Source organism: Cetorhinus maximus, chromosome 30 (assembly GCF_964194155.1).
Source record: "Cetorhinus maximus chromosome 30, sCetMax3.hap1.1, whole genome shotgun sequence".
NCBI classification, from domain to species: domain Eukaryota; kingdom Metazoa; phylum Chordata; class Chondrichthyes; order Lamniformes; family Cetorhinidae; genus Cetorhinus; species Cetorhinus maximus.
The window spans coordinates 11,648,652-11,672,861 of NC_135908.1; the positions used below are offsets into that span (position 1 = coordinate 11,648,652).

Below are 24,210 nucleotides of genomic sequence, written 5' to 3' on the forward strand. Positions count from 1 at the left end.
CCTCTGAGATCTCTTTATTCCTCCAACTCTGTCATCTTGCAGAGGAAAATAAAACTAGGGAGTCAGTATCTCATGCAGGCTTCACGTCTGTGGCTGGATAAACACCTATTTGTTCCAAAACTATATAGAATTCCCTATCATTATTGCATTCCCAATTTTCCTCTAGCCCCTCCCCCAACCTTCCTGTACCACCGAACCAGCCATGGTGCTATGGCCTTATCTCTGGTTGCACTCCCCGTAGGGACCATTACTCTCACCAGTATTCAGAACTGAACATCAGTTGGAGAGAAAGATGCACTCAGGGAATTCCTGTTCTGCCTGCCTGGCAGTCACCCGTTTCCTGTCTGCCTGCATGACCTTAAGCTGTGGGGTGACCACATCCAAAAACATGATATCCATGAAACTCAACCTTGAAGATGCACCACAGTGACATTAGCTGCTGCTCAAGCTCTGAAACCTGGAACTTGAGCTGCTCCAGCTGACAATACTTCCTGTACATGTAATTGTGCAGGGCACAAGAAGCATCCTGGAGTTGTCCCATGAAACAGAATATTCATTTCATGGAACTGAGATGCTCTGCTGTGTCTCTATTTACGAGACTATTAACTGACTTAACAGAAATAAACTTAAGACTTAATTACTGAAAGACTCACCAGCGACATACCAATCAGTCGCTTCCTTTGTGTTGATGTTAACTTTATTTTATAAGGATTTAATTGAAATGTTTTAATTAACCATTATTATCTATATACTTAAGGCTTTAATTTACTGAAAAAAATCAGCACTACCCCTTGTTATTTTTATTCATTCACGGGATGTGGGCTTCACTGGCTGGGCCAGCATTTATTGCCCAATCCTAGTTGCTCTTGAGAAATTGGTGGTGAGCTGCCTTCTTGAACTGCTGCAGTCCATATGGTGTAGGAAGGGAGTTCTAGGATTTTGACTCAGTGAGAGTGAAGGAACGGCGATATATTTCCAAGTCAGTATGGTGACTGACTTGGAGGGGAACTTCCAGGTGGTGGTGTTCCCATCTATCTGCTGCCCTTGTCCTTCTCCATGTGTTATGGCACAGCGGATGGTAAATGCTGAGCTGTTCAAATCCCAGAGGGAAACTTGAAATAACTGCCACAACTATTTTACAATTTGTATTTATTTCCATATGTGTGCCTTGAATTCAGTAGTAAGAAGACCACCAAGTCTTACAGGTTTCCTACAAAACTAAACTAAACCTTTATTAATAAAAAAATGATTTTAAGCACAAACATAGATTTACAGATTGCTACTATGATAACTCCTAGCTCCCCTAGTTAATCAAACTCCCACTTAAGGCAATAGTAAAACACACAGATTTAAACAGACCCAGGCAAAGCACACACCCTGGATAGATGAATTCAAAGTGAGTTTTTCTCAGCTTCCGTTCCTTGTAGACAGCAGCTTGAGGCTTAAATGCTGGAGGCTTTTCACACTTGTTTAGATCTTAAAATGTCTTCCCTTACACACAGCCTTCTCTCCTTTATATGTATTTTCCCCATTGAATGCAAATTCCCATTGTTTCACTATGTCTTTGGATTTTACCTCTCTAACAATAAAAATCTATCATAGTACCAATTTTACCAATAACCTTTGGGAAAAATAAACACACTTTCTTAACTTCTCTTGACTAAGTGAAACATTTCACACCCTCTTTTGAATTCAAGCTAGTCTGGTTTATCTAAAAATGCAAATGTTTCCTTTACGCCACACATTCTAAAACTTCCCCCATGTTTGCCTACTTAACATTTCAAACCCAGTTTATCTCCTGATACATCAAAGCCTTCAGACCAGGTGCCTTTAATTCAATTAAGTCCCATACACACAGACCCATAGACACAGACCCCACATTCTACAATTACTTTACAATAAATTCCAATAACATTATGAAAATTATTATACCTTCCAGACATCCCCTCCTTATTAAAAAATGAACTGTCATAATTTAAAAATACGGCTTCACTTGCTGAACCCATTTTACATTACCTCCTATACTTGTTATAGCATTACATTACCAGATGCATGCATTAACATAATATATATACAAATCCTTGGTATCGACAGAAATCATTCCAGTCCAGTGTCCAGGTTTTAAATGTCCAATTTTCTCTTTAAGCTTCAAACCCTTGACAATGCATCTGCGATCAGATTTCTTGTCCTGCCACATGTATAATCTGTAGATTAAATGGTTGCAGTAATAAACTCCATCTGAATAGCCTTGCACTTCTGTCTTGAAATTTGTCCGAAACTTTAAAGGATTGTGGCCTATATAAACAATTGTTTCTGACGAATTGTTTGCCATATAAATCTAAAAATGCTGCAATGCTAACACCAAACCCAAAGGTTTGATCGTTGAATATCTTCTCTGTTGTACATTCAATGTCCGTGAAAAATACCTTATCGGTTTTTCAATTCCAGTGTAATCTTCTTGTCACAGTACAGCCCCAATGCTTATATCACTTGCGTCAATGGCCAACTTAAATTATTTGGTGTAATTGAGTACGGCCAAAAGTGGTGTCATAGTTAATACAGTTTTCAAACTGTCAAATGCCTTCTGACACTCCAGTGTCCATTAAAATTCTTGTTCTTTTTTAATAGTTCGGTCAATGGAGCAACCACTACTAAAATTTGGTACAAATTTCTGATAAAACCCACTCATTCCCAGAGATCTCAAAACTTCTCGTTTTGTTGTAGGCACGGAGACATCCATGATAGTTTTGACTTTCACATCTCTCGGAGCCACCTTACCATGTCCAATGGTATGGCTTAGATACTTAACTTGCGCTTTTGCAAATTCACTTTTAGCCAAGTTCACCACCAAATTAGCTGCTTATAATTGAGTAAATAATTCTTCCAGATGTTGTAAATGCTACTCCCATGTCTGACTGAAAACTATCAAGTCATCAATATAAACAGCACAATTTCTCAGACCTGCAATTACTTTGTTTGTCAGTCTTTGAAATGTTGCAGGTGCATTTTTCATACTAAATGGCATGACTTTAAACTGATATAGTCCATCTGGTGTCACAAAAGCTGATATCTCCTTTGCTCTCTCCAAAAACGGTACTTGCCAATATCCTTTTAACAAGTCAATCTTTGTGATAAATTTTGATTGTCCCACTTTCTCAATGCAATCTTCCAACCATGATATAGGATATGAATCTGCTTTCGTCACTGCATTCACCTTTCGATAGTCTACACACAGCCTTTATGTTCCATCTGGTTTTGAAAGCACAACAAGCGAACTCCAGTTACAGCAACTAAACTCAATGATATCATTTTGAAGCATGAATTCAATTTCTTTCTGTACTTGTGATACATTTGCCAGATTTACTCTATAAGGATGTTGCCTTATTGAAGATGAAACTTCTACACATACATCGTGTATAGCTAAATTTGTCCTCCCCAACTTATTTCCACAAATAGCTTTGTGTGACTGTGATAGCTTTTCCAAATCACTTTGACACTTGTCTGGAAGGTAACTCAATATTACATTTAAATTTTCAAGTACCCCCTCATTATCCAATTTGATTAGAAGAAAATCAAGTTCAGAATCCTGCATTTCTACCTCTTTCTCCTTATCTACCACCACTAACACCTTTTGCTCCTCTTCCCTGTCAAAGTACTTTTAAAGCATATTTACATGACACGCCCTCTGCTTCTTTCTTCTATCTGGAGTATTTATTAAATAATTTACTTCACTCAGTTTCTTTTCAATCTTGTAAGGCCCATTGAGCCTTGCCTTTAATGAGTCACCCAGTACTGCTAACAGAACTAGCACATTCTACCCAGCAACAAAACCATGAGATGTAGCTTTCCTGTCTGCCTTCACTTTCACCACTTGTGTGATAGCTTTAAATGTTCCCTAGCCAACTCACATGCTCTGTCCAATCTCTGAAATTTGATAAAAATCCAGGAGAGTAGTTTCTAAATTTTGACCCACCTTTTCTCATCAATCAATTTCTGTGCTCCCCTTACTTCATGGCCATAAACTAGTTCAAAAGGACTGAAACTAATCGATGCATTAGGAGCATTCCTAATAGCAATTAGCAAGAATGGAATTCCCCAACCCAGTCCTGTGCATAATCTTGACTATACACCCTCATCATAGTTTTTAAAGTTTGATGCCATCTTTCCAAAGCCCCTTGTGACTCAGGATGGTAAGCCATTGACTTAAACTGTTTTATCCCCAAACTGTTCATTACTTCCTTAAACAGTTGTGACATGAAATTTGAACCCTGATCTGATTGGGATAGGTAAACCATATATTGTAAAAAAAATTAGTCAATTCTTTCACAATTTTCTTTGTTGTGATATTTCTCAAAGGTATTGCTTCAGGAAACTTTGTAGACACATCCATTATTGTCAGTTAATACTCTTAGTCTTAGGTAGGGGTCCTACACAATCAACCATGACCCTAGTAAAAGGTTCTTCAAATGCTGGAATTGGAATTGAAGGTGTCGGCTTAATCACTGCTTGTAGTTTCCCTATCGCCTGACATGTGTGACATGTCCTACAGAATTTGACTACATCCCTATGCAATCCAGGCCAATAAAAATGTTTTTTGTATTTTTTGCCTGTGTCTTTCTAATTCCTAGATACCACCATCCCCCACCTCCCCCAACATTGGAATTTCATGAGCATTCCTCAGAATCTCATTTCTATATCCAAATGGTATTACAACTGATGCACCTCCCTCCAGCTTTCATTTCCTGAAGCATGATGAGGCCTCCATTCCCTCATTAAAACATTACCCTTAAGGTAATAACATTCCGGAATACATTTTGCCTCTGTTTGTGAGTAAGCCGTTAGATTTAACTGTTTTATTTGTGAATCCTTTTTCTGCAACTACCTTGAGTTCAACACATCAGCTGAATTGTCCTCTGTTCTTTCCTCCTGAACAATGTTATCAAACACAGTGCCAGCTAAGTGGACTTCCACATCTTCTCTCTGCCTTTGAACTTCCTGTTCTTCTTATTTCAACCTATGAGCCTGTGATCATGTTATACACAATCTAAACACAATCCAGGATGCTCTCTCTGCAACTCTTATGTTGAAAACACTTCTACAGGCTGCTTAACTACCATAGGCATCACCCACATTTGGGACTCCGCTATATCATTACCCAAAATAAATTGAACCCCTGCACGAACCCCACTTACTAACACCTGTTCCTGCAATACTCCCTCTGAACAACAAATGTTCCTATCCCACAACATTAAGGATTGAGTAGCCCCTTGTTTCTTAAAAATTTAACATCTTTACCTACTCCACCCTGTACACATGGAAAGACTTCCCCTTCACACACAAAATCTTTAAACATTTCTGCAACCTGCTTCTCAGAATTCTCTTGGGTACATTGTGAACACATTCCCACTTCTTTACATATCACTGATTCTCCCTGTTTTACCTGTACACAAACCACCGGTTTTTCCTGTGCCTGAACCTCAGAACCAATAGTACCTTTACTTCCAGAACTTTTCTGCACCCCAATAATCCCAACAGACTTTCCCTGCAATTTCCAACACACTGACTTCGTACGTCCAACTTTATTACATTGAAAACACACCACTTTTCGAGTTTCACCTCTATCCTCAGTACCTTGTTATTCTGAAGAAAAACTCCCTGGGAATTTCCACCTACTCCACCAGCGCAGAGACACATACCTCGGTGGGACCTAGCTTTAGAGTAGCCTCGGGATCACAATCTGGTGAGCACATCGCACTGTCTGATCCACAGCAGGGAGTGGCAGGGACTTCTCTGGTATCTGGCACTTGGAGGACTGCTCGAGCCCAGAACATTGCTGAGTCTGAGTCAGATGATGAGCTTCTGGACTCGGTGATGTCACAGTTGCTGGAGCTGCAAAGTCAAGCTTGGGAACATCAGAAGGGATGCCTGTTGCACTCCTCAGATTGCAAGGCACGATGGAGGAGTCAGTCCGCCTTCAGGCTGAGGTGATAGTGCCGGCATGCCAACGCACTGAGGTCAACACTGGTAGGGTGGCGGCTGCCCTGGACACCACGGTCCAGGCACTGGAACCTCATCTTCAGCATCCCGATGGTCTGTTCCACCAAGTTGCGAGCTGCAGCATTAGCCTTATTATACCGTCACTCTGCTGCAGCATGAGACCTTTGCACAGGTGTTATTAGCCACAGATTCTGTGGGTAGCCCTTGTCCCCAAGGAGTCATCCCTGAGCTTCTGTGGACCCTGGAGGACTCCAGGGATCTGTGACCGACTGAAGATGTAGGCGTCGTGCACGCTCCCTGGAAACCGTTCGCATACCTGCAGGATGCGTTTCTGGTGGTCGCATATCAGCTGCACATTCAATGAGTGGAATTCCTTGCGGTTGATGTAGTCCACCGTGTGTAGCTACGAAGACCTGAGCGCTAGATGACACTTTAGTGCCTCCGTGTTGCTTGTGTGAGCGGGCAGTCTAGGAGCCCGACCCCAATTATATCACTGTGGCTGTACCTGAACTGTCTCAGTTACAGAGGGATGGTCAGTTTATACAGGTGTCCCTACTGCATGGCTGCTTCCCTCACCTACTCTGCCCTCCACCTCGATTTCTTGTGCCTGGGATCTGACGCCAGGGCAGCAGTTGCCCCTCCCCCCCCCCCGGCAACAATCGCCTCTGAGGCTGGGCAGCAGTTGCCCCCGTACACCTCCTCATCAGTCATCTCCGTGGCAGCCCTTCACCCCAGCTCCCTGGTGCCCTTGAAGCCCACAAAGCAACAGGCGACCCTGAAGAGCTCTGCAGAACAATGCTGTTCACTCACCCCCAGTTCTCCCAAAGTGAGGGCCTTGGAGTGCACATTGCCTGTCTGCTGTTGTGAAACATGTTGACGTGCATTCCCATCGACGTGGACGGATGATCCTTCGGTGGTACAAGAGCCTGGCGGGATGGCCTTTTAATGATATTACAAAGAGCCACTTGACGACCGTTGGTGGGAAACACGGCCCTCCGTTGGTGGGCTGCCTTCTCGCCGTCGTGAAACCGATCATGCCATATTGCCCGCGCAAGGCACCTATCACGCCTGCTGCCAGCAGGCACGGAAAATTCCGCCCACAGATTTAAGAAGAGCCAGGCAAAGCACACACCCTGGATAGTGAAATTCAAAGTGAGTTTTTCCCAGCTTCGGCTCCTTGTACACAGCAGCTTGAGGTTAGATGCTGGAGACTTTTCAAACTTGTGTTAGATCTTAAAATGCCTTCCCTTACTCAAAGCCTTCTCTCCTTTATCCATATTTTCCCCTTTGAATACAAATTACCATTGTTTCACTTATGCCTTTGGACTTTACCTGTTTAACAATAAAGTTCTATCATAGTACCAATTTTACCAGTAATCTTTGGGAAAAAATAAACAGTACATTCGAGTGTAAAATGATGTACAATGATGTCAGGCAAGCATCCCAATGTCATTGCACACTCACGCGATATTTCGGTCGGCGGGCGCGCGTGGGAATCGGCAGCCCACTTGCAGACAATTAGGCAGTCTATTAAGGTCCTTGATTAACTAATTGATTGGAATTATTCACTGCCTATCCAACCATTCGGTAGGCAGGCAGGCAGGCAAAAAGGCCAAGCGGCCTTTGCATTTTTGGTGAAACCTCATCCACAGGCGGGATGAGGTTTTGACCATTGATTGAAAAAAAACTTATTACACTTATATTTAACATGCCAGGAGTCATTTTTTTCATTATTTTAAAAACCTTTATTTTTATTGATTGATACCTTCAGCTTCCTGAGACAGCTCTGTGCCTCAGGGAGCTTTTACTGCGCGCACTCGCGCGCATGTGTGAACTTCAGCACTTGTGCTCTTCCCGCCCCCACCCTGGCAGCGCTGAGCGCTGCAGCACGCGTTCCACGCTGGCTGGCCGTTAATTGCCCGGCCAGTGTGAGATGGGTGGGCTGAGGACACTATCTTGAGGAACTCCTGCAGTGATGTCCTGGTGCTGAGATGACTGACCTCCAGCAGCCACAACCATCTTCCTTTGTGCCAGCTATGACTCCAACCAGCAGAAAGTTTTCCCCCTGATTCCCATTGACTCCAGTTTTGTTAGGGCTCCTTGATGCCACACTCGGTCAAATGCGGCCTTGATGTCAAGGGCAGTCACTCTCACCTCACCTCGGGACTTCAGCACTTTTGTCCATGTTTGAACCAAGGCTGTAATGAGGTCAGGAGCTGAGTGGCCCTGGCAGAACCCAAACTGGGCGTTAGTGAGCAGGTTATTGCTAAGCAAGTGCCACTTGATAGCACTGTTGATGACACCTTCCATTATTTTACTGATGATCGAGAGTAGACTGGTGGGGTGGTAATTGGCTGGGTTGGATTTGTCCTGCTTTTTGTGTACAGCACATACCTGGGTAATTTCCCACATAGCTGGGTAGATGCCAGTGTTGCCGCTGTACTGGAACAGCTTGGCTAGGGGTGTGGCAAGTTCTGAAGCACAATTCTACAAGACGGTTGTGAGGCCAGCCTTGTTATATAGTGCAGAAAGTTGGACAACATCAAGAAGAGCAGAACATCAGCTGTATAGTAATGAGATATCGATACTGAGATGGATGTGTGGAGTAACTTGAAAGGAAAAGAGCAGAACTCAGTACATCAGGAGATCAATGAAGATTGTGGAAGCATCAAAGAAAGTGGCTGAGAAGAGATTGAAACAGTATGGTCATGTGTTGTGGAATGAGGGAGCATATGTGGTGAGGTGAGTGTTGAAGATGGCATTGTCAGGAAGAAGGAGAAGAGGAAGGTCTAAGACCAGATAGAAAGATGCGAGAAAGGTGGTGAGAACATAAGAACATAAGAAGTAGGAGCAGGAGAGGATGAGAGACTTAAATGTAGCAAAATTGAAAGAAGAATAAGTGATTGACAGGCAGAGATGGAGAAGGGTGATCAACCAGTATTGTGACGACCCCAAGTAAAGTGGAAGGAGTGGGAGAAGAAGTGACTGGGACATCTTGCCCCCCTCCGCCCCAATATTTCCCATCTACATGCTGTCCCTTAGCCATGTCATCCGAAAACGTAGTATTAGTTTTCACATGTACGCTGATGACACCTAGCTCTACTTCATCACCACCTCTCTCGCCTCCACTTTGTTAAACTATCAGACTTCTTACCTGATACTCAGCACTGGATGAATTGAAATTTCATCCAGCTAAAATTGGGGAGTCTGAAGCCATTGCCTTTGGTCTCAACTCCAAACTCCATTTCTGAGCTACTGACACCATCCCTGTCTCTGGCAGCTGCCTGAGACTAAACCAAACTGATCACCACCTTGGTGTCAAATTTGACCCTGAGATAAGCATTCAACCATATATCCACACATTCACTAAGATTCCCTTTTTCCACCTCCGTAATATTGCTTGATTTTCATCTGCTGCTTTAATCCTTATTCATGCCGATGTTATCTCTAGACTTGACTATTCCATCACCCTCCTGGCCACCAAAATTCTACCCTCTGTAAACTTGATGGCATCCAAAACTCTGCTGTCCAAGTCTTTACTTGCTCAACTCCTGTTCAATTACCTACATGGTCTTGCAGTTCAGCAACACTTCGATTTTAAAATTCTCATCCTTGTTTTCAAATGGCTCCATGACTTTTCCACCTCCCTGTTTCTGTAATCTCTAGCCCTGCAGCCCTCCACATTATCTGCATTGATCTAATCATGGCCTCTTGAGCACCCCTGATTTTAATTACTCCAGTATTTGTGGCTGTGCCTCAGTTGCCTAGACCTTAAACTCTGGGAATGCCCCCCACTAAATGTCTCTGATTCAGTACCCTTCTTTCTTCCGTTAAGTTCCCCTTAATCAGATCTGAGCTCCGCAGTCTGCCACATCCAGCTATGAATGTGGTGGACAATTAAAGAACTCACTGGAGGTGTAGGCTCCACAAATATTCCCATCCCTAATGATGGGGGAGCCCAGCACATCAGTGCAAAAGATAAGGCTGAAATTTGCATCTATCTTCAGCCAGAAGTGCCGAGCGGATGACCCATCTCGGGCTCCTCCTGAGATCCCCATCATAACAGTTTAACAGATACCAATTTTCAGCCAATTCAATTCACTCCACGTCATATCAAGAAATGGCTGAATGCACTGGATACTGCAAAGTCTGTGGGCCCTGACAACATTCCGGCAGTAGTACTGATGACTTGTGCTCTAGAACTAATGTGATCCTAGCCAAGCTGTTATCATTGACCAGATACTGAACTGGACTAGCCATATAAATACTGTGCGTACAAGAGCAAGTCCGTGGCTGGGAATTCTGTGGCGAGTAACTCACATCCTGACTCCCCAAAGTCTGTCCACCATCTACGACACACAAGTCAGGAGTGTGATGGGATACTCTCCACTTGCCTGGACGAGTGCAGCTCCAACAACAGTCAAGAAGCTTGACCCCGTCCAGGAGAAAGCAACCCACTTGATTGGCACCCTATACACCACCTTCAACATGCACTCCCTCCACCACCAACTCACAGTGGCAGCTGTGTGTACCATCTACAAGATGCATAGCAGCAACTCAGCAAGGCTCCTTCGACAGCATCTTCCAAAACCGTGACCTCTATCACCTAGAAGGACAAGGGTAGAGAATGTATGAGAACACCACCACCTGCAAGTTCTCCTTCAAGCCACACACCATCCTGATTGGGAATTTTATTGCCGTTCCTTCACTGTTGCTGGGTCAAAAGCCTGGAACTCCCTTTCTAACAACACTATGGTGTACCTATACCAGATGTACTGTAGTGGTTCAAGAAGGCAGCTCACCACTACCTTTTCAAGGGAAATTAGGGATGGACAATAAATGCTGGCCAAGCAAGTGATGCCCACATCTCATGAAAGAATAAAAGAAAAGCTCCCCTTAAAACCCACGTCTTTGACTAAGCTTTCAACCATCTGTCCTAATATCGCCTTATGTGGTTCAATGTCCTTCTATGAAGCATCTTGTAATGTTTTATAATGTTAAATTTGCTATATAAGTGTAAGTTGTTTATTATCACAAATTCTGAAGTCAAATATATTCCTCACTAAATGCCTTGCAGACACTTCTCTGCTCTTGGCATTAATAGGCCTTAGCTTAAGTTCAGGAGAGCTACTCATCATAGCAATTTCATTTTATATAATCCATTGCTTTTCTAAGAGAAATTGGTCACTTAGTATCTGTGCAGCACAAATACAATTTTATGTCCTTATCCAGTGGAGAGTGGACTCTGACAAGGCGTTTCCTTAGGGCTGAATCTTCCGGTTGGTGTGCGGGGGCAGGACCGACACGCCGACGTGTAAAGTAATGCGCGATGACGTCGGGCATGCTTCCCAACGTCATCGCGCATCATCTCGATATTTTGTTCAGTGGGCGCGCGCCAGAGGCGGCTGAAATGTCAATAGCCTATTAAGGCCATTAAGAAAGTAATTAAATTAGTTGAGGATGCTGCTTGTCCACCCTTAAGGTTGGCGGGTAGCCGAAAAGCCCAAGCAGCCTTCGCATTTTTCAGGAAACTTCATCCACGGCGGGATGAAATTTCCTGAAGCTTTTATAAATAAATAAATTTTCCCAACTTCACAAACATGTCCCAACTCATGTCACATGAGGGGACATGTTTAAATAAACTTTTACATCATTTATTAAGATGTTTTATTCTCTATTCAATCTCCGCCTCAGGCAGATTGCTGCGCTCTTTCGTGCGTATGCGCGAATGAGCGCAGGTCCTAACTCTCCCTCCTTCCACCGCCCGCACAGGTAGCACTGAGCGCTACTGGCCGCGTGTTCCGCTGGGCGGGCTTTAATTGGCCCGCCAGTGTAAAATGGCGGCACGCAGCCAATCTCGGGTGGCGATTGGCTCCGTACCCGCTTCCGCCCAGCCTGTCCACCATAGGAAAAATTCTCCCCTTAGTAATAAATATAGAGAATGCTGGAACGACTCAGGGCAGGCAGCATCCGTGGAGAGAAAAACAGAATCAGTAGGCCAAATTTAACCAAAACCAGCAAAGTCCTGACATTGCTGGAAATAACGTGTCGACAAAATGCATGGCCGACCATTGGGACTTTCCCTTAATTATACGGGTAGCAGCCATTGAATAAGGTGCCACTGGAGTTGTTCAGGATCGGCACCTGCCTCTGAGAGCTGCCGGCCCATCAGAGGGTTTGCAGCTCAGGAGCCTCAGCAGCTCCAACAGAAATAGTGGTCACTCTGAAAAATCAGGGCTCCTGTGACCTACAACAGATAGGCCACAGGTAATAAAAAAACATATAAATTCCCTGCTGATGGAGGTATACTCCTCTGAGGAAAGTGCTGGGGCCACGTGGGCTGCCTTCCCTCATTACCCCCTCTTTCATTGCAAAAACACTGCCCCAGCAACCCCCTGCACCCCCCAGGCTGCTGCTGGGAGGCCACCTACATTTAGCAGGTAGTCTTCCCATTCGTTGGAGAGGTCGATCTGCCAGCTTGGTAAAATTACTCTCAATAGGAATTTTGGATAAACAAATTGGCTTATTGCCTCCTTGTGGATAATTAGTCAAGAATGGAAATCCTGAAGTAGGGAATCTGGAGCTTATGTTTATTGAGAACACATCAAATTCATAATTTAAACAGAGCAATCCATATCCACAATGGATAGTCTTCTCAAATCCTGGACTACTCAGCAAGGAGATCCCATCACTTTGTTGCAATCATTCTGTCATAATCATTTGGACAACATGAATGAAGCAGATTAGATGTGCAAGATTATGCTCAACACATGTTGGGTGCTCCTGTTTATTTTTCCATAACCTGTAAATTTAGAAGTTGAGGAGAAATGAAATGATAAAAAATAAAACCAATGCATGGAACTTACACATTTTTTACTGGTTAATACTGTTTTAAAAAAAAAATTATCTTTAATACAAGTCATTATGCATTTCCATTCCAACAGTCATGTCCGCGAAGTGGCAGAGACATTAGAGAGGTACAGTGCGCATCCTACAACAATCAACCATTCATGGGACAGTTCTACGAGTGGGAGCCTTTCAATGATGGTAAGAATAGAAAGTATTATTGCAGGATCTGCAACTTATAGTAGTCTGTAGCTCCAGCTGGATGAGATTGTTTTTGTCTGGTGTTTGCTGTTGTTAAGAGATTGCTTATCAGGCAATACATCAAGCAAGGCTGAAGCACTGAGGAGTGGCCCTGTATAATTTACACAGAGCAATCCCTATCCACAATGGATAATCTTCTCTAATCCTGGACTACTCAGCAAGGAAATCCCAATGCTTTGTTGCAACCATGCTGTTCACAGAATGAGGAGGGTGTTAAGAGGCTTCAAGATGATTTAGGCAGGTTGAGTGAGTGGACAAATACATGGTAGATGCAGTATTATGTGGATAAGTGTGCAGTTATCCACTTTGGAATGAAAAACAGAATGGCAGACTAATATTTAAATGGTGATAGGTTGCGAAATATTGATGTACAAAGGGACCTAGGTGTCCTTGTACACCAATCACTGAAAGCAAGCATGCAGGTGCAGCAAGCAGTTAAGGCAAATAGTATGTTGGCCTTCTTTGCAAGAGAACTTGAGTACAGGAACAAGGATGTTTTACTGCAGCTGTACAGGGCCTTGTTGAGACCTCACCTGGAGTATTGTGTGCAGTTTTGGTCTCCTTACCTAAGAAACATAGAAAATAGGAGCAGGAGTAAGTAATTCAGCCCAGTGTTGAGTTTGCTAGACCTGTTTAAAATCTAGCCACTCTTGGTGATGGCTATTGAAGCTCTCCCCACCCAGAGTACATTCTGCGCCTTTGTCACCCTCAGTGCTTCCTCCAAGTGGTGTTCAACGTAGAGGAGTATTGATTCATCAGCTGAGGGAAGGGGACAGGAGGGAGGACGGTACATGGTAATCAGCAGGAGGTTTTCGTGCCCAAGTTTAGACCATAAGACGTAGGAGCAGAAGTAGGCCATGTAGCCCATCGAGTCTGCTCTGCCGTTCAATGAGATCATGGCTGATCTGATAACCCTCAACTCCACTTCCCTGCCTTTTCCCCATAACCGTTGATTCCCTTACTGATTAAAAATCTGTCTATTTTAGCCTTGAATATACTTAATGACCCAGCCTTTACAGCCCTCTGCAGTAAAGAATTCCCCAGATTCACTGCCCTCTGAGAGAAGAAATTCCTCCTCACCTCTGTCTTAAATGGGCGACCCCTTACTTTGAGATTATGCCCTCTGGTCCTAGACTCTCCCACAAGAGGAAACAACCTCTCAGCATCTACCCTGTCAAGCCCCCTAAGAATCTTATATGTTTCAATAAGGTTACCTCTCATTCTTCTAAACTCCAATGAGTACAGGCCCAACCTACTCAACCTCTCCTCATAAGAAGATCCTTCCACACACGGGATCAATCCAGTGAACCTCCTCTGGACTGCCTCCAATGCCAGTATATCTTTCCTTAGATAAGGGGACGAAAACTGTTCACAATATTGTAGGTATGGTCTAATTAGTGCTTTGTATAGTTTTAGCAAGGAATCCCTATTTTTATACTCCATTCCCTTTGAAATAAAGGCCAACATTCCATTTGCCATCCCTATTACCTGCTGAACTTGTATGTTAGTTTTTGGAATTCATTCACAAGTACTCCCAAATCCCTCTGTGCTGTAGCCTTCTGCACTTTTCTCTATTTAAATAATATTCCGCTGCTCTATTCTTCCTGTTAAAATGCACAACCTCTCATTTTCCCACATTATATTCCATCTGCCAAGTTTTTGCCCACTCACTTAACCTGTCTATATCCCTCTGTAGACTCTTTGTGTCATCCTCACCGCTTGCGTTCCCACCTATTTTTGTGTCATCCGCAAACTTGGCAATAGTACATTCACTTTTCTCATCTAAGCCATTAATATAGATTGTAAATAATTGTGGCACTCCACTAGTTACAGGTTGCCATCTTGAAAATGCCCCCCATATCCCAACTCTCTGTCTTCTATTAGTTAGCCAATCCTTTATCCATTCTAATATACTAACCCCAACACCATGGGCTCTTATCTTATTAAGTAGCCTCATGTGCAGTACGTTATCGAATGCCTTTTGGAAATCTTAATATATTACACTTATTGGTTCCCCTTTACCTATCCTGCTTGTTACCTCCTCAAAGAATTCCAATAAATTTGTCAGGCATGATTTCCCCTTCATGAAGCCATGCTGACTCTGCTTGATTATATTATGCATTTCTAAATGCTCTGCTAGACATCTTTATAATAGACTCCAATATTTTCCCAATGGCCGACGTTAAGCTAACTGGTCTGAAGTTACCTGTTTTTTGACTCCCTCCCTTTTTAAATAAGGGTTACATTGGCAGTTTTCCAATCCTCTGGGACTTTTCCAGAATCTAAGGACGCTTGGAAGATTACAATCAGTACATTCACTATTTGTGTAGCTACTTCCTTTACTACCCTAGGATGCAACCCATCAGGTCCAGGAGACTTATCGGCCTTTAGTCCCATTAGTTTCCCTAGCACTTTATCTCCAGTGATATTTATTGTATTTATTTCCTCCGCCCTTGATTATTTAGTAGTTTTGGAGTGCTATTAGTGTCTTCTATCATGAAGACTGATGCAAAGTATTTATCCAACTCCTGTGCCATTTGCTGGTTCCCCATTATTATTTCCCCAGCCTCATTCTTTAAGGGGCCTATGTTCACTTTGTCCTCTCTGTTCCTTTTTATTTATTTAAAGAAGCTCTTACTTCCTGTTTTTATATTACTTGCTAGTTTACCCTCAAAGTTTGTTTTCTCCCTCTTTATTATATTTTGGTCATCTTTTGTTGGTTTTTAAAACTTTCCCAAACCTCCAGCTTACCACTAATCTTCTTCATTGTCTGCCATTGTTTATCAACTGTTTTTTCTGCTAAACCCCTTTCCCAGTGCACTCCAGCCAATTCTGCGCTCATTCCTTTGTAATTACCCTTAATCAAGTTTAGCACACTTGTTTCTTATCCAAGTTTCTCACTCTCAAACTGAATGCTAAATTCTACCATGTTATGGTCACTGTTTCCTAGGGGGTCTTTTACACTGAGATCATTTATTAAACCTGCATCATTACACATTATCAGGTCCAAAATAGGCTGATCCCTGGTTGGATCCACAAAATATTGTTCTATGAAATTGTCCCAAACATACTCTATGAATTCTTGCTCCTGGCTAGCTCTGCCAATTTGATTTTCCCAATCTACATGAAGATTAAAGTCACCCATGATTAATGTACTGCCTTTTTACATGCCCTCATTATCTTCTGATTTATTCTACGTTCTTCAGCATGGCTACTGTTAGGGGGCCTAAAGAATACTTCCACCTGTGTTTTCTTCTCCTTGTTATTTCTTACTCCACCCATATGGATTCTACATCTTCCGATCCAAGATCATTTCTTGCTATTGTACTTATTCCATCTCGTACTAACAAAGCTACCCTACTATCCCTTTCTTCCAGCCTGTCCTTTCGAAAAGTCACATAACCCTGAATATTTAGTTCTCAGCTTTGATCTCCTTGTAACTACGTCTCCGTAATGGCTATAATATCATACACATCAACCTCAAATTGTGCTATTAATTCATTTATTCTGTTCTGAATACTATGTGCATTTAAGTAAAGAGCCATTAATTTTGCTTTTTTGTCATTTTTTCTCCCTTGGACCTTATTTCCTGCTTTTTAAAAAATGTTTATCTCTTCCTGACACACTCTGGGTATCAATACCTAAATAGCTGCCCTGCCATGAGACTTCATGGGGTCTGGAGTGATGGGTGACGAAGCCTTGGTACAAGTTAGCTAACAGGAAGCAAAGATTTTTGATGAACTCAAGTTTACAGAGGGTGCAAAGTTGCAGCCTACACAGGAGAGCATTGGAAAAGCTGAAGCTAGAGGTAACTGATCTGGTTCAGCCTCAGATACTGGCCAGGGAGGGGGATGGAATAATTGATGCAAGGATAGGAATGCAGATAAAAGGAAAGTGGGGAATAATGTAATCCAAACCAGCTACATTATGCAGCAACTCTGATTCCACTGCATTTATCATTAATTAATTTTGAAAATTATGTTTTATAAAATATTTATTTCAGCTATAGACAAACAGCAACAGTCCTCTACAACAAAGCTCATAGTTCCTAAAATGCATTGCATCAGTTGTTCTTGCTGTAGATTTGATATTTTAAACTTGCAATTGGTTTGTAATTAATTTCTCTCCCCATTAGAAATACTATTAGTTTGTAATTCATTTCTCAGCTTAGCTTGATATGAGTATTTTCACTGTACAGGTAAAATGTGACAAAGAAGATAAAAATTCAAATTTATTAAAACAAACAGACAAGAGCTTTATTTAATTCTTCAACAATCTCAAAATAACAGAACACAGCAAAAAGATTTTTTTTTCAATGGCACGTTTGCAAAACTGCTTTGTAACACGTGCCCTGCATTACGTAACATTCATCATTTGGTGTCCTCCAGTGATCTTAGAAACATATAAATAATCAATTTTTCTAAAAGCTCTCAATGCTGACAGACTGTTCTCTGGAACAATAAAATGAATTGTGTAATCAAAATTTCTGTCATATATTATGTTAAATTAACATCGAAAGAACACCGTGATACGTTTTCCTCCAGTTATGGAGATATCAAGTATCTGCCTAATTTGGGATCATTATTATTATTATTATGCTTCGTCTTTCAAACAGCTTTCATTATCTTAGATTTTATAAAGATCTTATAAAGATCAGCATCACCATGTCTTAAAATACCTCATAAATTCAAATGTCAGCTTGGACATGTAACATTCATCACAGAAACATTCATGACATCCAAGACACCATTTAAAAAATATGAAATTAACTAAACTTTAATCATATCCCATTGTAATCAGCTGAATGGAAAATACTACGAAAAGGATGACCAGACACTCTAATTCAGAAGGGAAATAAACCAGAAGTCAGGAATTCACTTTCTCTTCTAGCCAACCCTGACAATGATTGTTATGCATTAAGACGCTAGCCACAGGGTTTTGCTTGTCTTGTATCCTGCTAGTCCTTTGTAACAATATCCACATTTTTTTTCTGGATTATAGGCTACACTCTGATCACATTGTTTTTCTCTCAGATTGTTTGTTTCAGCTGCCTTCTAATGAATTATCTTAATTGCATTGAAGTTGATTGTGGTGTCCATCTTTGATGAAAACTAGAGTGTAATTGAATCATCACAAAGAGAATATTGCTTCAATGTACACAATATTACCTCAGTTATATCTATCATATATATTCTATAAAATGATAAAACAATTATAATATCTATTGCTCTGACATTCGTATCAAGGCAACTTTAAACTTAAACTACTAAAATCTCGCCAATATTGAAAAACTACTTATATGAGACCATAAAAACATGAGAAATAGAGTTGGAGGAAGCCAGCTGGCATCTCGAGCCTGCTCTGCCATTCAGTAAGATCATGGCTGATTATGGCTTTAAGTCCACTTTCCTGCTTGTGTCCCATAACTCCCTTGGAGATCAAGAATCTAACTCAATCTTGAATATATTCAATGACCTTAGAGAATTCCAAAGATTAACAACCTTTTGAGAGAAGAAATTCCTCCTCATGAAGTGACATTATAATTAATGTCCGAAGTGGCATTATAATTAATGTCATTTCCTTGTCAGACTTGCAGTAGGAATCTAAAATTGTCTTGTTGCCATTAGACTTGTAGTTTTATTATAGAACCATAGAAAAGTTACAGCACAGAAGGAGGCCACTCGGCCCATCTTGTCCATGCCAGCCCGTGGACACCCAGGTGCCCTTTCTAATTCCACCTTCCTGCACCCGGCCCATAGCCCTGCAGCTTACAGCACTTTGGGTGCAGATCCAGGTACTTTTTAAAAGAGTTTAAAGTTTCTGCCTCTACTACTAACTTGGGCAGTGAATTCCAGACACCCACTACTCTCTGTTCTTCCTCATCTCCCCCCTACATCTTCTGCCACTTATTTTGAACCTATGTCCCCTGGATCTCGAATTCTCCATCAAGGAAAACAATTTTATCCTGTCCACTCTATCTATTCCCCACATAATTTTGTACACCTCAATCAAGTCACCTCTTTTTAAGAACAAAGAACAAAGAAAAGTACAGCACAGGAACAGGCCCTTCGGCCCTCCAAGCCTGCGCCGATCATATTGCCCGTCAACTAAAACATTTTGCACTTCCGGGGTCCGTATCCCTCTATTCCCATCCTATTCATGTATTTGTCAAGTTGCCCCTTAAACACCACTATCGTACCTGCTTCCACCACCTCCTCTGGCAGCGAATTCCAGACACTCACTACCCTCTGCGTAAAAAACTTGCCCCACACATCTCCTCTATAGTTTTCTCCTCTCACCTTAAATCTATGTCCCCTAGTAATTGACTCTTCCACCCTGGGAAAAAGCTTCTGACTAGCTACTCTGTCAATGCCACTCATAATTTTGTAAACTTCTATCAAGTCGCCCCTCAATCTCCGTCGCTCTAGTGAGAACAATCCGAGTTTCTCCAACCTCTCCTCATAGCTAATAACCTCCAGACCAGGCAGCATCCTGGTAAACCTCCTCTGCACCCTCTCCAATGCCTCCATATCATTCTGGTAATGTGGCGACCAGAATTGCACGCAATATTCCAAGTGTGGCCTAACAAAGGTTCTATACAGCTGCAGCATGACTTCCCAGCTTTTATACTCAATACCCCTGCCAATGAAGGCAAGCATTCCATATGTCTTCCTGACTACCTTATCCACCTGCGTTGCCACTTTCAGTGACCTGTGGACCTGTACACCCAAATCCCTCTGCCCATCAATGCACTGTGTTCTAAGGAAAATAACCCCAACCTATCCAATCTCTCTTCGTAGCTACTCTTTTCTAACCCTGGCAACATTCTTGTAAACCTCCTCTGCACTCTCTCCAGAGCTATTACGTCCTTCCTGTAATGTGATGACCAGAACTGCACACAATACTCCAGTTGTGGCCTCACCAGTGTTTTATACAATTCTAACATTATATCCTTACTTTTATATTCTATACCTCTGCCAGTGAAGAAGAGCATTCCATATGCCTTCTTTACAACCTTGTCTACTTGAACTGCTGCCTTCAGGGACTTGTGTACTTGTATGCCAAGATCTCTCACTTCATCTACCCCTCTTAGTATAGTCCCATTTATTTTGTAATCCCTGTAACTGTTTGACCTCCCTAAATGTATGACCTCACACTTCTTTATGTTAAAATCCATCTGCCACTTTACCGCCCACTCCAGCAACCCAGCTACATCGTTTTGGAGATTATGGCTATCCTCTACACTATCCACTACTCGGCCAATCTTTGTGTCATCTGCAAATTTCCCAAACGTGCCCCCCACATTCACGTCCAAATCGTTATTATATAACACAAACAGCAAGAGTCCCAACACCGAGCCCTGTGGAACACCACTCAAGACAACTTTCCATTCGCAAGGGCATCCATCGACCATTACCCTTTGTTTCCTGTTACAAAGCCAACCTTTTATCCAGTTTGCCACATTACCCTGAATCCCATGGGCTTTTATTTTCCTGACCAATTTGCCACGTGGGACCTTGTCAAATGCCTTGCTAAAATCCATGTACACAACATCCACTGCACTACCTTCATCGACCCTTCTTGTCACTTCCTCAAAGAATTCAATCAAATTTGTGAGGCAAGACCTTCCTTTAACAAATCCATGCTGACCATCCCTGACTAGTCCATGCCTTTCCACATGACAGTTAATCCTATCTCTCAGGATTGATACTACTAATTTGCTCACCACCAATGTAAGACTAACTGGCCTATAATTGTTTGGCATTTCCTTTGATCCCTTTTTGAACAATGGAACTATGTTTGCATTTCTCCAGTCCTCTGGTACCTCCCCTGTATCTAGTGAAGATTGGACAATCATTCTCAGAGCATCTGCTCTCTCCTCCCTGACTTCCTTCAGCAGCCTCGGAAACAATCCATCTGGCCCTGGTAACTTATCAACTTTCAAGGATTTCAACCCTTGGAGTACTTCCTCTCTCTTTATGACTATCCCGTCCAATATCTCACAGTGTTCCTCCTGGATTAGTATATCTACATCCTCCCTTTCCTTTGTAAACACGGAGACAAAATATTCATTCAAAACCCTTCCCATAGCCTCTGCATCTACACACAAGTTTCCATCTTCATCTCTGATAGGTCCCACTTTTTTCTTAACTAACCTTTTAGCATTAATGTATTGGTAAAACATCTCTGGGTTATCTTTAACTTTACTTGCTAATCTTTTTTCATACCCTCTCTTTGAATTTATTTCCTTTTTTACTTCGCCCCTGCACTTCATATATTCGTCTAGGCTCTCTGCAATGCTTAGTTCTTTGTGCCTATCGTACGCTTTCTTTTTCTGTTTGATCTTCCCCTGTATTCCTCTAGACAACCAGGGAGGTCTAGATTTGGCAGTACCACTCTTATTTTTGTAGGGGACATGTCTACTTTGTACAATTAGGATCTCGCTTTTTAGTGCTTCCCACTGATTTTCCACTGTTATATCTTCCAGCAGTGCTGTTCTGTCCACCTCAGCCGAGTCCCTTCTCATTTCTGCAAAATTTGTCTTCCCCCAGTTCAAGACTTTTACTCCTGCCTTATCTCTGTCCTTTTCCATGGTAATGCTAAATCTAACTGAATTGTGATCGCTGTCCCCGATATGGTCGCCAACTGTCACTTCACCCACTTGCCCTTCTTCGTTCCCCAAGATTAGGTCTAGAATTGCATCTCCTCTCATTGGGTTTGTCACTAATTGGTTGAAAAAATTTTCCTGGACACATTGCATGAATTTTTCTCCCTCAGTGCCCCTTATATTGTTTGAATCCCAGTTGATATTAGGATAGTTGAAGTCTCCTACTATTATTGCCCTCTTATTCTTACAAGCAGAAATTTGCCTACATATTTGTTCTTCTATCTCCCTTTCACTATTTGGGGGTCTGTAGTATACTCCCAGTAGTGTGACTGCCCCTTTTTTATTTCTAAGCTCAATCCATAAAGCCTCGTTTGTTGACCCATTTAGTATATCATCCCTTCTCACAACTGGAATTGATTCTTTAACCATTAGTGCTACCCCCCCTCCTTTTTTATCTCCTACTCTATCATGTCTGAAGACTCTATAACCAGGGATATTTAGCTGCCAGTTTTATCCCTCCTTTAGCCAGGTCTCTGTTATAGCAATGACATCCTACTGCCATGTATCTACTTGTACCCTTAACTCATCTACCTTGTTTGTAATACTCCTTGCATTGAAGTATAAACAGTTTAACCCCGTCAATTTCCCTTGCTGGACACTTTTTAAACTTTGCTTCTCCTGTAACTCCATGTCTATCACAACGTCCCTAGCTAATGTTCTACCTCCATTTTTCTGATCTGAATCTGACCAATCTGATCCTACTCCTGGGATCCCATCCCCCTGCCACACTAGGTTAAATACTCCCCAACAGAACTAGCAAAAGCCCCCGCAGGGACACTGGTCCCAGCTCTGCCTGGGTGCAACCCGTCCAGTTTGTACAGGTCCCACCTTTTCCAGAACCAGTCCCAGTGCCTCAAGAATCTGAATCCCTCCCGGCTACACCATCTCTCCAGCCATATGTTCATTTGGTCTATCCTCTTATTCCTGCTTTCGCTAGCACGTGGAACTGGGAGTAATCCTGAGATTACTACATTTGAGATCCTGCATTTTAATTTATCTCCTAACTCCCTGTACTGAGCTTGCAGGTCCTCATCCCTTAGTTTACCTATGTCGTTGGTACCAATGTGTACCACGATCACTGGCTGTTTACCTTCCCTCCCCAGAATGTCCTTGTTACTATCTTGTCCCAGTTCGACTTGAGATTGGATTTTAATTAATGTCTGGCTTCATCAGATGTGAGGTTGGATTGTAATTAATGCCTTGCCTGTTTCTGCTTCCTTTTAGTCCGTGGCCATCAGAAGTGTGAACTAAACTGCAGGGCGGTCGGATACCGTTTCTATTTACGTCAGGCTGAGAAAGTAATTGATGGGACACCATGTGACCCCAATGCAACATCTCTGTGTGTCTCAGGGCAATGTAAGGTAAGACTTTTGAAGCATTAGAAGGGTGGAAGGTGAAGAATGAAACTTCACAGCTTTTGGGCTCCTGCCTGTTTATTTGTATAAATTAATTTTATTCTTAGATGGTATTTGCTGGTTACAATTTTAGTTGTTAAACTGTATGGTGCAAATACATGACTTTGCTACAAAGTGTACAGTGGGCAGAATCTCCCTCTCCCGCCATAAGTTCCATGGCAGGATGAGAAAGCGGGAGTAATTAGTGCTGCAGAGTGGGGCAGGCTTTTACGTGCAGTCTTGCACTCTCTGCCTAATTAGATGCGCATGTGTGTATTCCGTATTGAGTCTTGTGGCCGGGCGGGTAGGAAGGTGAGCGCCCCACCATCACATCCAGGCGCCGTATTTGAAAGGCAACCGACAGCCCTTCACTAACAGGAAGAAGGAAAGGATGAGTAGGAGAAGGCAGCAAGCCATGACATGTCCCTAGAGCATCTACTGGAGGCAGTTCAGGAAAGGAATGGCCGCAGGAGGCCAACCACTGCAGCCTAGGAGGAGGTAGCCAGGGCAGTCGGCACCCATGGGGTGTAGAGGACAACCGCCCTGCAGTGCAGGAAAAGGGTCAACAATTTAATCCATGCCGCTAGGGGAAGTGAACCTTCTACCCTTCCAACCCACCTCACCACATCTGTGTTTGTCTCGTTGGACCTGGGCATCACTGGCAAGGCCAGCATTTCTCTTGTCTATCCCTAAATGGCCTCGACAAGGTGGTGCGCTGCTGCCTTATTGGGCCCCTGCAGTCTATATGCTGTGCTATTTGCGAGGGAACTGCAGGGTTTTTCACCCAGCCACAGCGAAGGCACAGCGGGCAACCGCAGGCACTGCTGTTCCCAAGCACCTGCTGCCCTTGTCCTTTTAGCTGGTAGAGCTCACAGGGTTGGAGGGTGCTATTCCGGGCGTCTCGGTGACTTGCTGCAGTGTATCTTGCACATGGTATATACTGCTGCCACTGTGCACAGGTGGTAGAGGGACTGAATGTTGAGGGTGCTGTATAGGGTATCAATCAAGTGGCCTGTTTTGTCCAGCTTCCTGAGTGTTCTGCAC

At 42.7% G+C, this 24,210-nt stretch overlaps 1 protein-coding gene across 1 annotated transcript in view; it reads left to right on the plus strand.

Moving 5' to 3' along the window:
• Positions 1-24,210, plus strand: part of LOC144670075 (thrombospondin type-1 domain-containing protein 4-like) — a 253,990-nt gene that overhangs the window by 69,323 nt on the left and 160,457 nt on the right. Inside the window, exons 6-7 of the mRNA XM_078532470.1 lie at positions 12,942-13,044; positions 22,997-23,133. Of these exons, the coding sequence (XP_078388596.1) occupies positions 12,942-13,044; positions 22,997-23,133 (240 nt within the window). The remainder of the gene's footprint in view (positions 1-12,941; positions 13,045-22,996; positions 23,134-24,210) is intronic.